We start from the raw sequence: 15,813 nt of genomic DNA, 5'->3' as shown, positions 1-15,813 counted from the left end.
TGATCACTCATTAGCATTCCATGATATTAGTTAGCTGAGGAATTGGTAATATTGATATCACAGGAACAATCAACTGCCCAATCTTCAAGGGAATTAGAGGTCCATTAAATTTATTGAGCATTCGCTGGACCAGCAAAGGTGTTAGAACGGCCTACATAAAAAGACAATGTTTACCCGAAAGGAGTCATGAGGATAACTGATCAGCTACCAGATAAATCAATTGTAAATCTTATTCATGTTGTACAGCATCTACGCAATTTTTTAAATATATAAAAATTAGATGAGTTACTTAAGCATTTATCAAGCTGATTTAACATATTGTATCCAATTAGCAATATATTTAAGGTTAACTACGGTTATGAGAGCTCAGTAGCAAAAATAGGAGATGATAGGGAAGAATTTAGCATCAGGTTGTCAATGTAAACGTTTTAATTGAAAAGCTGGGAAAAAAATGCAGGACTATAACATTGTACTGGCCAAGCGTCAATGGTCCCACTTCCAGAAAAGCAGGATTAAGACCAATCTGTGCCTTATTTCCATTGGGTTCAAATCCCCTTTAATTGCCTACAAAACCAGTGACACAATTCAGGGAGCAAGAGCCCAATTACTATTGATGAACTGATATTTCAGGAGAAAATACACTTGCCATAGTTCCCCAATAACGAAGGCAAAATGTATTGTGCAAGATGACCATTATTTGAGTTAACATACTTTGGTCAAAAAGTTTAACGTATCAAGGTCAAGGGTGGCAAAGTGGCATAGTGTATAGCACTATTGCCTCACAGCACCAGGACCAGGGTTCAATTCTAGCTTTGGGTGTCAGTGTCTTCCTCCATGTCTGTGTGGGTTTTCTCCCATATTCCAAAGATGTGCGAGTTAAGTTGATTGGCCATGATAAATTGCCCCTTAGTGTCAGGGGGACTAGCAGGGTAAATACATGGTGTTACGATGGTAAAACTTGGGTGGGATTGTCATCAGTGCAGGCTCGATGGGCTGAAAGGCCTCCTTCTGCACTACAGTGATTCTAAGATGACCAATTACAATTCAGGAAGTGTGCCAACTAGCATATTTAAAACAAAACAAAATAGCTTCCTCATTGCAGGATCACCCCACAATTCCCAGATCAACAAGAGGAGATGAGCTTCTCTTCAAGGTTAATTCTAGATCAATTGGTCAGACGTTAGGTATTGGAGCATACTCCTGTAATTTTTCCTCAATTGAGTTGGCCCATCAAGTCTGCACTGACTCACAACATCCCACTCTATCTCCATGGCCCAACACACTTACCCCACTAACCCCCTTAGCCTACATATCGTGGTGCACTAAACGGCAATTTTAGCATTGCTAATCCACCTAAGCTGAACAATGTTTGACTGTGGGAAGAAATTGGAACAGCTGGAGAAAATCCATGCAGATGCAGGGAAAACATGTAAGCTCTACACAGGCTGGAATTGAACCCAGGTCCCTGGCGCTGTGAGGCAGCTAACCACTCTGCCACCATGCCATCCCTGTATACAGTTTAGAAACAAGCCATATTTGGAAGTAACCTTCCTTCTAAGCTGCAGGACCAACTATAAGCTCCAGCATAGGCCACACAAGTTACCACTCATGCAGCTATGTAAAAAAAAAATTAAAGGGATTATGTAGCAAGACAAACTGCCCTTAAAAATAGCATTTTGTACATTTCAGAACATTGATTTGAAGCATTTCTCCCCCCTCCCAGCTTTTAAAAGCAACTCGACTTAAAAATCTAAGTCGAGACACAGAGTTTCTATATCCATAGGAGCATTTTACCTTAAAAAGGGGAAGTATAGTCAAAGAAGCAGATATTGATAAAGTTCAATACATCGACTTTAATTTCTTAATACCATTATTACCATGTAGGCAAAAACTAGAGGAAAAAGTGTGCAGTTTGTTATCTACAACAATGGCTTACATTTTTTCAATGAGCTGTTTTTCATCCAGAGCATTTGGAAGATCTCTCTTATTTCCAAGAACTAGAACCTGAAAAAGGTAAAATATACTGTTACAACTAATATTGTGGCAGGGGATACATGTTCAGCTCTCAAAGGGTCATTCCACTGAAGCACAAGCCCTTTATGAACCAACTTGTTCATAGTAAAGTGAGCTCTTTTGAACATGAGTGAAAAATCACTTCTCAATCTCCTGCACTCAAAGTGATGGTACGCTAGTTATCTTCCTTCCATCCTCTTAGAAAACAGTAAATCTCAAAAGCACATGCAAGATGAGAAAGAACAGGACTGTTTACTTTATAAATGTGCAAAATAAATTTTAGATTAACAAAGACAAAATTCAAACTTTGTGCATCAAGTGTTAATATTGCCACTTATATTTGTGTGACAAGCAGCTGTTAGCTTGGGGATCTCCCCAGTTAACAGCAGCCACACCTGTTCATCATTATTAGATAGCATAATTGATTCAGCATTTCATCAGTATATTTTAGAGGATTTCTCTTGCTCTGGAAGGACAATGGATGTATAAAACACGTGGAATCATCAAAAGTGGCTGCCCGATTACCTAGTGTCCATAACTTAACACCACTGTCACTGCCTTCTACCATCCCCAAGGTACCCATGTGACACTTCCATTTGACGCCAACTCACTCCATATGACCTATGAGGAAGGTGCTGAATTATACAGCTTTGCAGTGAACCATAACTGAATTACATGCATTAGAAACTGGATTGACAATAAAATATTAACTGATTTCAACCAAATCCCCAGGCCACAGCAATTATAAGCATCACCAATTAGCTAACAACATGCTCAGAGTTCCTGATGGGCAGTCTGCCAAGGATATTGAGACAAAACATTCCCATCAACACAAAGCTATAATCATAGTGTACTGCCAGGGAAATGCTCAAATTCATGTATGCTTTCAGCCAGCGAGTAAAGGGCTTTTAAAATAGGCCATTAGCAAGATGCATTGGTAGGATCTTTGGACTTTACCAAAATGCACAAGACAAAATATTTGGAAATTAGCATTCCAGAAAACACTTTCCTTCCTCACCTTGAACAGTTAAAAGTTGGCATTGCTGATCCCACAAATCAGTAGAATGTGCAATTCAAAAGTGACACGTCCACTTTTGTGGCCTTGATAACTTATCAAGCATGTCAGTTCTTACAAGCAGCTTTGGGTTCAAGTTAAACTAGCATAAGCTTGCAAAGGATATAGATAAATCTGTTCATTATGGGACGGAATGCTGTGGATCCAAATATCCTCAAAAACTTGAAAGCAACATAGCAATTGAAGTTGCAAAATATTGGGACTGGAATCCAGAAAATAAATTGACAGTTGTCACAATCAGATTAGGATACACAAGAAATCTGAACACCCAGTAATTTGACAGAATTATGCCACAGGATTTCAGTTTTTTTAAACAAAAGCAAACAATTTTTTAAAGTTAATATTGTTTACTTCATTATACAAACTGTAGTGCACTACAAACAGTTCAACTTTAGTTCCCTTATCTTCAAAATATTGGAAGCTCATTCACTTTTCTTCAGACCAGCCCAAAGGCTTGTCACAGTCCTCCAGAATTTACTTTAATTCTCCTTGTATTCCAGCTATTCCTGGAGATACAAATTTCATAGGTATTCTATTTGCTCTCAACTAATCAACTCTCCAATTTCTCTTTACAGACCTCAACACTGGACACACAATTTTCCCCTTGGCTTTGGGCACATTTTCTCAATTTGCTCCCATATAGTGTAGATACATCTTTCAAGCTAGCTACTTTCTGCCACATGGCTCTGTGAGAACCACTGTTTATTTCTTCCTGTAGCTTCAAACTAGGCAAATCTTCAAGGCACCTTTCTCTTTAAAAGTCGAGATTGAGCTTAAGTATTCACCTGCATTTTGTGCAGCGAATGATGTTAACCTTCTCCCTGCTTAAGGACAGGCCCATCTAACATTAATTTCCATTGGCTCTCCCCATTGAGTTGCAGTCTGAACAAGACCAAACCTACAACCAGTTAATTTGTTCCCAAAGTGAACTGCTTGCTTCAGTCAGTAAGATGAATAGATAAATTAACCAAAAAACATGCAACCAAAGCTACAACCAGAATCACAATCTTTGGGAGTGTGGCATGCTTTGGGATGTCTTCAAAAAGAAAATTAGTTATCCTACTTTTGACACAACAGTTACAACATTTAGTTTTATTAGTATTCAGTCTTACCAATTATAGGAATGTTTTCTGAGTGGGTTTGAGTAAGAAAAAGGAATATGATGGGCAATCCTGTTTGGCATCTTGGGATGATAATCACAAACATCCACATATTGATAAGACAGTAGTAATAAGCTAAATGTTGTAATTGTTCAGACTAAGGTTGCAAACACTGTGGCATTAAGCAAGGCCCGGTCAACATAAACCACAGAGAAAGACTTAGATATTTTACAGATCCTATTTTGATGATAAATGGGATTTCCTGGAGAGGAATCAATGGTGAATCTGAACATGCAGTTAACTAAGACAATAGAAATGTTACATTTGAGGGCACCTTTTGAGACTGGACAGCATTCCATTACTGAATTTTTAGATATTATAAAAAACATTTTACAAGTGTTTACTCAAATTTTAGTTAGTGATGCCAACATTAACCAGGAAGCCATTTAGCCATTATGGTTTAAGCCATTTAACTATAAACAGTCAGAATCAAAAGAAAATTTTTAATGATAAATTTGTGTTGTGTGGTAGTTTTAAATTATATAACCAGCTTTAAGAAGCATCTTAAGCGTATGCGCAAAATATAAGATTTTCAACTGTAACAAATGTTACAAGAGTGGGGAGTATCACCCTATCGAACATCACTATGTAAAACGAGAGGGTGATTCACAAGACAACAGTTACTCGGACTACATTTGTTTTTCCAGTGCAATCTGTGCAAAAGGAAGACCCAAAAAGAGGCCCATATGCATCCTGATTTAAATGCAAAAATGCATAGCTATGCAAGGGCAATCTCTTCCAGAGACTAGCAAAATTTCTAGTTGGTTCAAAGAGGAGATATTGCCCTACCTTCATCTAGAGGAAGAATACCATGATCACAAGATCAATGTCATGATAACCAGAACACTGACAACAAGATCTAATAACCAAGTACTAGACTGCTGAGATGACCAAACTTGAAAAAAGTCAAAGACTCCACAGAAGAAAATTTGCAAGGCTAATCTACCAAAAGCTCTCGGTCCTCATCAGAAAAGGAGATAGCAATAAGTCTGAAATAAACAGTGATATAGAATTAAATATAAATAGTGACAAAGTAGGCAGGACAGAGTTATTGCAAAATAAATGATAAAATGGACACCTTACACTGGTAGATGACTTTCAAAGTGATAAAAAATGATGAGGCACAAAAAGTGAGCAAATTGGCCATATGGTAAGCTTGATACTAGATAAGGTAATGAAGACAGAACTGAAGCAGTTGGATCTAAAAAAACCAATTGGCTGAAATCAATCAGGATTACTACATTAATAAAAACTCACCATTCAAAAATACTGCAGCCAGAAAGCAAAGGGCTAAGAAACAAATTTACAAGAGCCCAAAGTTTACATCAAAACAAGTAAGGCATGGTCTTAACAGACCAAGTATCATGTCCTGTAATTATTTCAGCTGGAAGAATATTTTGCATGCTGATTATCCAAGGACAACAATCAAGTTGGCATAGATAAACTTTGTAAATGCATCAGGGCTGCTGATAAGTTGGAATTATTTAATGCTATGGGTAACCGGAGATGGAGTTTCATTGATTAACAAAGATAGGGTTTCTGGACCAGACAAAATAACAGTTAAAGATCTGAATGCCTGAATGCTAAAAATCCCAATGTACTACCCAGCGTGTTCATGATTTAGCTATAGGAATAATTCTGGAATTAAATCTGTAGGACTGTATCTATACCAAAAATAGGTGATCAAGCGGCTCTCAAACATCGACAATTGCTAACCAACAATTAGTTCTACAATCCTTAGATTATCTATGAAACTCATAGCAATAGATTATCCAAGGTCATGGAATAGGCATTTACAACTGGTTCTTCCAGATGCAATGAGAACGTTGTAACCCTAAAAAAAATTTAAGTATGACAAAAGACATGAGCTCCTGCAATGGTATTCAGACATTTAGCTAAAGCATTTGGCCATAAACAATGAGCAGGAACTAATGAGGCAGCCTTGCTGGAAGGAAAAAAGTGATTCCAATAAAAAGGATGTTAAATAATGTGATCCTATGTCTCAAACACATCTTAACATTGCAACGGATACATTATCTGCACTGAAGGAAAATTGTGTAGGTTTGAGTAAATAGTGATTCCAGAAAATTCTACACATCTTTAGCTTTTGCCAATGATACAGTTTTAGCAATTCATATACTGGTATGATGCAAAACCTGCTGATTCAAGAAATTTTGTGGTAAGATTGGTCCCAAAGTTAATATACTACTGGATTTTAACTGTCATTTAAAACAAAACATTCTATTTTCATAAGAGCATGGAAGGTCAAAGGGGTCGATGTAAAATACATCATACATCAAGTGTTTGAAAAGTACCTTGGAAAATGACCTAGGCTGGGTATAAGATGAAGATGCCTGGATTGATAGTTTAACATCAAGTTCTCACAAACTGTCACAGCATTTCAATATTTTAAAAAACCTATTTTATTCCTTATCAATTAGTTCTTATGGATTCATTTCATCACACACACATTGATCAATCTTGATAATAGTATTAGAAAAGCAGCCAAATATTGCCAAAGGGGTGTTATATTGCAAGGTAAGAATATTCTTATAACTATTCTTACAAAGATTGAATCATTAAAACCAACTTCCGACCAGATTATCCTGGCCTTTTTTTTTACACTGCAGCAAAAATTTTGATCAAAAGATAATCACTTAAAACCTTCATAGACTCAGCATAATTGAGGAAGTATCAAATAACCTCCTGAGTGGGCTTGCAGGTATGTCATCTGCTCCCAGATTATCTAGCAGCCAAAAAAGTGAAACTTTTCTAAACTGGCACAATTACGAATTTAATAAATGAGCTACACTGAATTATCAGGGCATTGGCACTTTGTATTTTTGTTACAACACTATCTCAAACAACTGACTACACGTTTAAATTGCTTTAAACAGCCCATTTTTATTTGCACTTTTACTTGGGTGTAATGCATATTCCAGCAGATACTTTTTAATCTTTCCGCAGACCTGTAAACATCAATGCAACTACTGCAATACTGTTAACAAGACAATTTCCTGTATTTTGGGCTGAGGCCCAGACTTTAAGGATCTTTTGATAAGATTCTCTATCTTCTCAAGGAAAAGGTCCTCAAATATGGTTTTACTGCTCATCTTGAGCCAGGCACTAGAACAGACAGCTAATTACTTTTCAAATCAGATCACATTTTGTAAAGACAACATATCATAGATGTTACAATTAGATTAAAGGCAATAACTCTAAAAATCAAAGCCTTTACTGACACCCAAAATGTAAAATGTTTCAGCTTTATCAGTTCATGAGGGAAATTGTGTGAACAAAACAATTCAATGAAATCTTTAAAGGACTATTCAGTTTAAAAGTTTCACCTAAGAAATTTCCATACTTGCCACGCTTTTAACACTACAACTTCTACAAATTTTTGTGTTAATGAGTTCCTCCTTTATATTTTCTACATTTTATCTTATTAATATTCCTTTTTCTTTAGTTTCAGTAATAAAAGTTCTGTATTATATTATCACAATTTATTGCTTTCAATAGATCTGATGAGTGCTATCTGTCCTTATAAATGGATTTCGGTCCAGCTCTTGACCTTAGCCTTAGTTGACTGTGGCTGCAATGCCTTTAATTTAGTTTTATACAGTTTTACATCAATGTTTTGCTAGTTAGGAGTTTGAAATATCCTTAATGCTTTATCTAGCTAGGTGCTTTCATTTGGCACAATGGAGAGCTTGTATTCATAAGTCAGCTTTTACTGGAGAAGTCCATAAATTTTGTCTTCCAGGAAGAAACAAGACTAAAGTTACACCCAATAATGAGGCACTGGGATGACATTTGCCCCAGTGGTGGGGCAGATAATGTTGGCAGAGGCAGAGTGCTAGTTTTCAAAGTGTGACTCCTTCAGTGCCTTTTTTAAGAACACCACCAGTAACTAATAGCTGACAATACAGATTAATAGGTCATTTATCCACTTATGGGATAAATGTTTTTGTTTTGTGTTTGCTCACATAGTGACTTACACTTATGAAATTGAGAAATCCTGAACTACCAAATGTCCACATATGGCTGTGTAGGAATTTGCTCCACTGACACTATTTCTGTTTTGAGACATTAAAAATGTTAAAAAGCACTACATAAATGCAAATTGTAGCTTACTGGAATCCTAAACAATGATCCTTGGGAAGCTGAACATTCTCCATCTGAAGCGTTTCAAGTAGCAGCTCATTCTGTCTCACATTAACTGTGAAACTCTACAGTCTGCATTGACTACAATTGAAGATCGGAACTAAAATTACTGCAGGCATAGATAAAATCACTGGTGTTTAACAGAATTGAAATGAAACTGCACAGATGTAAATAAGGCAAAAATCAAGATTCTTATCTGCAGTGCCAAAACAGTCAGCCACTTAACTATGCTTTTACTAAAAACCTGAGATACTGCACCCTCTGCTGTACCACAGTGTATTGCAACTATTTAAAATTGTGAGGTTTGAGCAGCTCATTCAAGTTTCAGCAACTTCCATATTTCTGATCAAACCGCAGTCCAGGTTAACACAAACAAAGTTTTACAAAGCCCTAGTGAAATTACTTGTGTACTAATACCAGTTTACAATTAACTGCAGCACCATGACTTTGACACGACCATCGATCCTAAACACTGCAATTGCTTTTAGATTTGCTCCTCAGAGATGGCTCTCAGGCTATGATTCTCATAACTTTAAGTACCAAGCCCACATGCAAGCACTTGATGGATTACAATTAAACACGCTTGCTACAAGAATGGCTTAGTGGAGATATTCTTAACTAAAATCCCAAGTCCCATTCCAGGGAATGAGGCACTTAAATCCAGGTTGGCACTTTGCAATACTGAGGGAGTATGCACTGTTACAGGTGCTGTCTTTTCGATGAAATCTTATGCTGGGACCCATCTGACAAGTTTAACTCTTGTTGAAAATGCCTTTTGCTTAAATTATGCAAAGATCTAAACTAAACTGATAGTCCAATGTGGTACTACAGAGAGTCATCATTTGAGGGAAAAAACTGGTAGAAATAATAGCAAAGGAAAGAAGTACCTGGAAGCAATCTTATAGATTCACACCAGTGGGTCACCATACAAACCAAGAAATACTTAGGGTTTGTAAGAAAGGTGCCACAAGAATCATGGTGATTTTAACATGCATATTAATTGGAATGATCAAATTGGCAGCCTCAAGAGGGTTCATTGAACGTATTAGAGATTGTTTTTTGAACCAACCAGGGAGTAGGGTATTTCAACTTTGGTATTATGCAATGAGTAGGGCTAATAAATGATCTCATAGTTCAGGATCCTACAGGAAAGTGTGATCATAGCATGCTAGAATTTCAAATTCAGTTTGAGGGTGAGAAACTGGAGTCCCGCACTAGGTTTCTGGAGTTAAAAATAAAGAAAATTACATAGGCATGAAGACAGATTTGGACCTAGTGGACTGGCCAGGAAAACTGAAAGAGGATAGTTGATGAACAGTGGCAGACATTTGAGGAGATATTCAAGTCCTCCCAACTAAAAGAAAAGTTGGCAAGAGAGAGAAGGCTTCCATGGCTCAGCAAGGAAGATAGGATAAAGACAAAAACTAAGGCATACTGTATTGCAAAGGCCAGTGGTACACTGGAAGAGTAGGAAGCTTTTAAGATCAACAAATGGTCAATAAAAAGTAGTACAAAGAGCAAAGACAAAAGAAAACGAATGCAAAATATATAAAAAAAAACAGACAACTGAAGCTTCTCTCTCTCTATCTAAAAAGTGAATGCTGGTCCATTGGAAGATGAAGCTGGGGAGTTAGTGGGGAACGCAGAAATGGCTGAGACACAATCAATATTTTGCCTCAGTTCTCACAGCTAAGGACATGAGCACCATCCCAATTATAACAGAAAATGCAGAGGGTATGGGGGGAATTATCACTAGGGAAAAAGTACTGGACAAATTATTGGGATTGAAGGCAGAGAAGGCCCATGGCCTGATGGCTTACATCCTAGGGTTTTAAAAGGAATGGCATTGGAAACAGTGGATCATTGGTTACAATATTCTCAAGTCCTTGGATGCAGGAACAGTTCTGGAAGATTGGAAAAATGCTAATATAAAACCCATGTTCAAAAAAAGGACAAAATGTAGGAAATTACAGGACAAACAGTCTAACATGTCATTGAGAAATTGGTAGAATTGATTATAATGGAAGTAATAACAGGACATTTAGAAAGTTAAAATGCAATCCAGAGTCAGCATGGTTTTATGAAGGGTAAATCATGTTTTGACTGACATGGTGTATGATGGGGATCCTGTAGATGTTGTATGTCTGGACTTCCAGAAGGCATTTGATAGTGTGCCACACAAAAGGTTACTACACAAGGTTAGTTCACATGGGATATGGGGTAATTTATTAGCTTGGATAGAGGATTGGTTATCAGAAAGCAGAACCAGGATAAGTGGGTGTTTTTCGAGTTGACAAGATGTAACTCGTGGGGTGTCACAGGGTTCAGTCTTCGGGCCCCAACTATTTACAATCTACGTTAGTGACTTGGATACAGGGACAGTAGCTACCATAGCCAAATTTGCAGATGGTACTAAAAGGTGGGATAGTAAAATGCAATAATGAAATAAGAAATTTACCAATGGACATGGATAGGTTAAATGAATGGGACAAAATCTGGCAGACGAAGTGGATACCGTAGCTAAATGTGAGATTATTCATTTTGGTAGGAAAAATACAAAGACAAAATTATCTAAATGGAGAGAAACTTCAGAATGCAGAGCAATCTGGGTGCATGAATCTTAGAAAGCCAGTGTGTAGGTACAGCAGGTAATAAGGAAGACAAATGGAATCTTAGAATTTATAGCTAAAGGAAGAGAGTATAAAAGTAGAAGTGTTGCTGCTAAGATACAAAGCATTAGTGAGATTACAGTTAGAATGTTGTGTATGGTTTTGATTCCATTAAGCGGGGGGGATGTAGTTGCATTCAAGTGGTTCAGGAGGTGGTTCACTGGATTGATTCCAGAGATGAGGGTTTGCCTTTTAAAGAGAGATTGGATAGTTTAGGCCTTTATTCCCTCAAGTTAAGAATGAGAGGACATCTAATTGAGGTATACAAGATAAGGGGCACTGACAAAATAGATGTGGAGAGAATGTTTCCTCTTTGTAGAGCAATCTAGAACAAGAAGTCAGTTTTAGGATAAGGGTAAGTAGCAGATTTAAAAGAGGAGAAATTGAAAGGGTCCAAAAGGGTCATGAGTCTGTGGAATTCTCTACCCCAGACTGTGATGGATGCTGGGACTTTGAGTAAATTTAAGGAAGTGGACAGATTTTTAATTAGTAAGGGTTTTAAGGGCTGTTGTGAATAGATAGGAAAGAGTTGAGGTTGACATGTGATCAGCCACGACTATATTGAGTGGCAGAGCAGGCTCAAAATGCTAAGCTGCCTACTCCTAGTTATGATTCTTAAATTTGACATTTCAGATTAATATCAAAGATCCCATATTCTCAATGGGATGGGGAGTTTGAGGGTCTTCACCAATGGTTACCTCTCAAACACCAAAACAGTGCTTGATGTCTCACAATTCTACTTGAGCAACTTGGGTGCCACAATTGTCTACTTAAAAGCAAAAATACAGCAAAAAATTGTAAATCACTAAGCAGTCCAGACACCAAGACACAGACTGGAACTTTCCAGCTTTGCCCACAACTGAGATTTTCCAGTCCCGTTGCAGCGAATGGAGTTTTGGCCGAGTGCCAAATTCTCCACTCAGCGGTAGCAGGGCAAATGTGCTCAGAGAATCCCAGCCACTTATTGATCAAATCAAACTGCCTAGCCGTAACATTTGCTTCTGAAATCATCACAAAAATTAAACTGACTTTAGGCAAGATAGTCTGCAGAGTCTCCAAAAGAGCACCTTACTCAGGCCTAACCCTCCAACCCATAACCCCACACAATTTAGCATGGTCAATCCACCCAACCTGCACATCTTTGTACCGTGGAAGGACACTAAAGCACCCAGAAGAAACCCATGACAGAACGTGTAAGCTCCACACAGACCGTCACCCAAGGCCAGAATCAAACCCAGGTTCCTAGGATAGTGAGGCAGTGCTAACCACTGTGCCACCCACTCCCAACAACCCAACACTTTAAAGCCAATACAACACTAAACCTGTGACTGCTTCCCCACCTCACCCACGTAAGTCAGAATGACCATACAACAAAATTAGATGACAATAGTCAAATCTTCTTTGCACAGGATCTGAAGTGACATACAGTAGACAAGTATAAACAGAAGCAATTCAACAAAACTAGATCAAGGAGCTGACTTCGGAATTTTCAACCAAAGGACGAAACTCTGGCCTATACTCAACTGAATGGAAAAATTCTCAGATGAAGTGTCAGGAAGTACAGCTTTAAAGGGATCTCAACCTGCATTAGGATAAGTGAAGGCAATTAAATACCTCATATTTAAGTTGTTATAAGCAGAGTTTTGAAAGGTCAAATTATGCTTCACTTCAAACTGATACTAAAATGTAATATATATTTTAAGCTACAGATTTATATTAAATGTAAGGTCTTATGCACAAAGTTTAAGGTTAAAAAGTGCAAAATACAGAAATCAGATAGCAACTTGTACCTTATTATAGTACAATTACTCACAGGGATTCCTTGCAGCTGTGGTTTATCTAACAGATTGTGAAGTTCGTTTCTAGAAGCCTCTATTTTATCACGGTCTGCAGCATCCACCATGTATCTTTGAAAGGAAAAAAAGAGAAAGTAAAGAGTATGTATTAGTGCTACACAAAAGTAATCTCAAATTTGGTTGAGTCCTATATGACTCAATGGTGCAATCCATTTTCCATTTCTGTAAATCTGCAACCTGACACGGAGGAGATCTATGGCAACCTTGATGTAGTAAAAAGTCTGACAACACCAGGTTTAAGTCCAACCGATTTATTTGATAGTACACTCAGTATTTGAGTGTACTATCAAATAAATCGGTTGGACTTAAACCTGGTGTTGTCAGACTTTTTACTGTGTTTACCCCAGTCCAACGCCGGCATATCCACATCATGACAACCTTGTTGTATTCATATTAAACAGTTTTTTGGGGAAAGTTTTAAAATCTTGCTCAAGGATCCAACTGACCAATATCAATCCCTCAACCAAGATAATTAAAATCAGATTATCACATTGTTAACCACATACAAATATTGGCAGAATACAGATGTTAGGCTGCAATACTGACAACCAAAGCAATAGAAAACACAGCCACGGAAATCACCTCAAGAGGCAGGACAATATGCAAATCACATGTAGCAGAGGAGATTCAGGATGTTGCCTAGACTGGAGTATTTCAGCTATAAAGAGAGGTGGCTAGGCTGGGGTTATTTTCCTTGGCCCTGGTTGGGGGGGGTAGTATTGATTGGGATTGGGATGTAAAAAGTTATGAGGGACGTATATAGGGTAGATAGGAATAAGCTGCTCCCCTTAGTAGGATGGTCAATAACCAGGGGAATACATTTAAAGGGAATTTGGAGAATATTATTTTTGCCCATTGCGAGGTGGATCTGGAACTCTGTATGAAACGTGAAGAGACAGAAGGCCTAGCATCACTTAAGTGCTGATGGTAGCCATGATGTGGAGATGCAAGTGTTGGACTGGGGTAAGTCTCACAACACCAGGTTAAAGTCTCTCAGATTTATTTGACAGCACCATCTTTCGGAGTCTCACTCCTTCAACAATTAAGTTCTCATCAAAATGCTTAAATGCCATAGCATAAAGCCTAATGCTACAGCATTCAAAGCTACAGACCAAGTGCTGGAAAGCATGACTGGAAAAGATGGTGCTTGATGACAGGCACAGACAATGGGCCAAAGGGCCTGTGCTGCCAAATGCTGACTCCATGGCTGACCGCATTTCTGAACAGGAATTTAAAATAATAATAGTCCTGTGCAATGGCCTTTCATCAGAACTGGAAAAAGGTTAGAAATGCAGTTAGTTTTAAAGAGAGTCAGGGAGAGGGGAAGAAATACTAAAAAGCAAAGTCTGTAATCAGGCAGAAACCAAGAGGAAATGAAAAGTGGATGATGGTGCAAAGTCAAGGGAAACAGCAACATGACAAGAAATAAGCCAGGAGAGCTGTAAGTCAGAAAGCAGAATCATTAATAGCTGCTGTCTGAAACAAATAGCACAGAAGAAAATCTGAAATTGCTGAATGTTAAGTAACTAAATCAAGAGATGGGTTCTGTTCTGGGGTGGGGGGCTTTCATGGGAAACTGCAGGAGGGCAGAGGCATCAAAATGGCAGTAGGGTTAGGAAGAAAATGACAGGCAACTGCAGCTCAGTCTGACTTGCAGGCTCAATGGAGGTGCCTACAAAGTAGTCACTCAATCCGTATTGATCTTCGGAGCCTGAAGGAAACATCATCATGAGCAATTAATACAATACACTACAGTGAAAGTACAGGGGGGATCATGGTCAAAGCAGGGACATGAGTTTTCAGAGGTGTTGTTTATCCTTTACTAGATGGAAGATGGATCAAAGATTTAGAATTCACTCATTCACAGATCTTCCCTGCCTCTGTACTTGTTTGAAACCTAGTACACCTTTGAACTTCTGTCAATTTTGATGAAAGGCTAGAGACCCTAAATAACTTAACAGATGTTGCCTGACCTGCTGAGCAGTGACATCATTTTCTGGTTTTACTTTACACTAGCATGCATTAGCAACGTTTTGCTTTACTGCACACATGCCGGTTAGTAAAACATTAAGGCCAAAGATAAAGTGAAAGTGATTTCTGAAAAAGGCCCATTTATTCCTTCTGCTCCCTGTCTCTCAGCTTTCTATCATTGCCATGCACTACCCCAATCCCATGCACTTTAATTTTACATATTAATCTCTTAATCAGGACATTGTCAAAAGACTTCTGAAATTCCAAATAAACCACATCCACTACTTTGCTTCAATTCTACGAGTTACATCCAAGGAATTCCAGTAATTTGTCAAGCATGACTTTTTCGTATATCTGTCCTATCTTGCCACTGTTTTCCAAATGCTCCATTAAATCTTTTAAAAAAGACTGTTTTCCCCACTGCCAATGTCAAACTAAGTGGTCTACAATTCCTTTCTCTACACCACCTTTTAAACAGCAGGGTGATATTAGCTACTCTCACAGCAACTGTTCAAGTCCATAGAACCATGGAAAGTGATCACTAATTCATCTAGTGGTTCTCAGGCCACTTCCTTAAGTACTCTGGAGATATAGATCATTAGGTCCAGGGGACTTATCAGCTTTCAATCCAATCAATTTTTCCAGCACCATTTCCCCATTAATACTGATTTCCTTCAGTTCCTCTTCCTCCCTAAATCCTCTGTTCCCTAACATTTCTGGTACATTTGTGTCCTTGTGTGAAGACAGAATCAAAATACGTATGATCAGCCGCTACTTTATCATTATAAATTTCTCGGTTTCTGATTGCAAGGGACCCATAGTTGTCAATCTTCTTCTCTTCACTTACCTATAGAAGCTTTTACAATCAGTTTTTGTTTTTCCCCTTCACCATACTCTCGCACTCT

General features: G+C 38.0%; 1 protein-coding gene across 1 annotated transcript in view; it reads right to left on the bottom strand.

Annotated features, from left to right (window-relative positions):
* Nucleotides 1–15,813, bottom strand: part of LOC145339550 (ADP-ribosylation factor-like protein 8B-A) — a 46,966-nt gene that overhangs the window by 5,654 nt on the left and 25,499 nt on the right. The window contains exons 4-5 of the mRNA XM_080184033.1: nt 12,895–12,988; nt 1,937–2,004 (exon numbers count right to left, since the gene is read on the bottom strand). Of these exons, the coding sequence (XP_080040159.1) occupies nt 1,937–2,004; nt 12,895–12,988 (162 nt within the window). The remainder of the gene's footprint in view (nt 1–1,936; nt 2,005–12,894; nt 12,989–15,813) is intronic.

Source organism: Carcharhinus amblyrhynchos, chromosome 3 (assembly GCF_965287045.1).
Source record: "Carcharhinus amblyrhynchos chromosome 3, sCarAmb.v2.hapA, whole genome shotgun sequence".
NCBI classification, from domain to species: Eukaryota; Metazoa; Chordata; class Chondrichthyes; order Carcharhiniformes; family Carcharhinidae; genus Carcharhinus; species Carcharhinus amblyrhynchos.
Note: the sequence above shows the minus strand (reverse complement) of the source record. Positions and strands in the feature narration are given on the sequence as shown.